The sequence below is a fragment of the Plasmodium cynomolgi genome (genome assembly GCF_000321355.1).
Source record: "Plasmodium cynomolgi strain B DNA, scaffold: 0175, whole genome shotgun sequence".
In the NCBI taxonomy this organism is placed as follows: domain Eukaryota; phylum Apicomplexa; class Aconoidasida; order Haemosporida; family Plasmodiidae; genus Plasmodium; species Plasmodium cynomolgi.
The window spans coordinates 1-2,430 of NW_004192766.1; the positions used below are offsets into that span (position 1 = coordinate 1).

The following is a 2,430-nucleotide window of genomic DNA, read 5'->3' on the forward strand; positions in this document are numbered from 1 at the left end:
ATCTAGATGATTTAACATCACAAGAAATTACATCTACAATATGTGTTATCAAGGAGGAAGGTAAATTACTTCAACTTTGTCAACGTATTGAAAATATATTTAACCAATGGGAAAATATTATATCTTCTCGAACAGATATTCAAAATAAGTGTTGTGATTACTTTATTTATTGGTTATATGGCAAATTAGTTGAATACAATTTTAATTCTTGGGATATCTTCTCGGTATACGATAAATTTTCTAGTTTTATAATAAATAAATGCTTTAAAGAAAATAACAATGAATTCCATATAAAAAAGGTATACGATTTAAAAGCATTAAGGAATAAAAAAGAATTATTCGATTTTGTAGAATATTATAAAAATTTAAAAGATATATGGAACGATGGAATCATTGATAATAATAAGAATTATTGCGAATATGCAAAGTACGTTCTTGAACTATTCAAAGAAATGGAAAAAAAAAAATGTTCATCAATATATAAGTATGAAATAGAACATTTCGCAAAAGAAATTATAAATAATCAGGAAATTCAATTTATTTTGAATAAATGCCCTGATATAAAGATTGATAGAGAGTTATATAAACAATATAAAATACAGTGTACGAAAGAAAACGTACCAGATAATGGATCATTGAAAAGTTCATCTGAACCAAATAGTGCTAATGCGAGAGCGCATACAGCTACTGTTCCAGGAAATAATTCTGCAGAAGTTGTTGCTGCTGAAAAGCTCGTTAAAGAAATGAACAATAATGTATATATTTATTATTCATGTCTTTATTTATTTTATTAATTTTGTGTATTGGGTTGCTAAAGGTACACGTATAAAATTCTTAATTAAATGTATGTATTTATACATTCGATCTTTTTTTTTTTTTTACTTAATTTTCAGGTTGATGTCTTAAAACAGTTATCATCATATCAAATATTTATAGAACTGAACAATGATGATGATATAAATAATTATGATAGTTATTGTAAAAACATAGATTCTACTGGAAGTAACACATTAGATGTGAAGAAATTGTGTCAAAAAATTGTAAGAAATTTGAGAATTATGTATAAAATACTGGAAAAAGAAAAACGTAACGAATGTTGCTTATATTTCAATTATTGGTTACATGATCAAATAAAAAGTATTTTTGGTGCTAATCTAGAAAAGAGTAATTACAAAAACCATGCTCTTAAACTATTAGAATTACAATTTCGTATTAATAATGAATTACGTAGGCATGACTGTTATTACAATTTTAATGATAAATTGGATGAATGGGAAGAGATTATGCATTTGCTATACTATTTCAAAAATTATAAAACTATTGCATCTAATGCACCTTCTGACCAAGGTAAACATGAACAATATTGTAAATATTTCACTAAAATTAAAGAACTGTTTGAAAAGCACATAAATGATTGCTGCGCTTGCTTTATCAATCCAAGTAAATATTGTCTGAATTACTGTCCAAAATATTTTAAATGCGAAGAAGAGTATTATCCGATCAATCTTATTGTGAAGCTAGGATGTGCCGGAGAAATACCTACTGAAAGCGCAGAAACGTTGTTCAAATCGGTAACCGTTGACTATAAGGCTTATCTACTAAGTAATAAATCAAATAATCCAAAAAAAAGTAAATCAATCGAATCCAGTAAAACAATTGAACCAAATGAAAAATATACATCACCAAAAGACATATTTCATGAAATAATGTCTGACCCCTTCAATTTGTTCGGTATGGGTGGTCTTTCATTTGTTGGAATATCTCTTTTGTTTTTCGTTTTATATAAGGTAAGTAAAAACTGTATTGAAAAATATAACCATTCTATGTGCCATTTTGTGTACGTATTTTCCTTATAATGTTCCCACTGCCAAGCAATTATTATATACACGTTTTTCATTCCTAATGTATGCATTAGTTTACGCCCATGGGATTGTGGTTGAATAAGAAGTCAGTAAGGCAACAAAAATTTAATCAAAGTGTTCATAATAAAAATATGCAACCAGCATTAGTGTATAATTCAGAACCTCAAAATATGAATCCGCGTAATGAACGAATCCGCATAGCTTATCAAGCGGAGTGAAAGTAGGTATACTGCTGTATGGGAGGGCTGTAGACCAATTTATGATAATTTCGACCTAAGAACTCAAGTGTCCGGATATATGTAATTATATTTGAAGGGGCACAAAAAATAAAACATGATGGTAAATTTTGTGTGCTCCTCTTCGTAACATTGTTTTCATACGTGTAACTTTCTTTTTTGAATCATATTTTCGTTTCTAATTTTAAGTTGGTTTTTTGTTAATACATTTGTTTATTTTTTAGTTAACATGGTGTGTCTGTTAATTGGGTTAAATAAAAGCGCAACATACAGGCGTGCGTTACTTATATATTCATAAATTTCCACATTTCTAACATATTCATTTTTTCGTT

At 27.8% G+C, this 2,430-nt stretch overlaps 1 protein-coding gene across 1 annotated transcript; it reads left to right on the forward strand.

Moving 5' to 3' along the window:
• Nucleotides 1-24: 24 nt before the first annotated feature.
• Nucleotides 25-2,078, forward strand: PCYB_002800 (CYIR protein; the record flags this gene model as incomplete). The annotated part of the gene is made up of 3 exons (XM_004227701.1): nt 25-755; nt 894-1,787; nt 1,916-2,078. Coding segments are annotated over 3 exons (1,785 nt in total), but the record flags the coding sequence as incomplete, so codon positions are not given.
• Nucleotides 2,079-2,430: the final 352 nt, after the last annotated feature.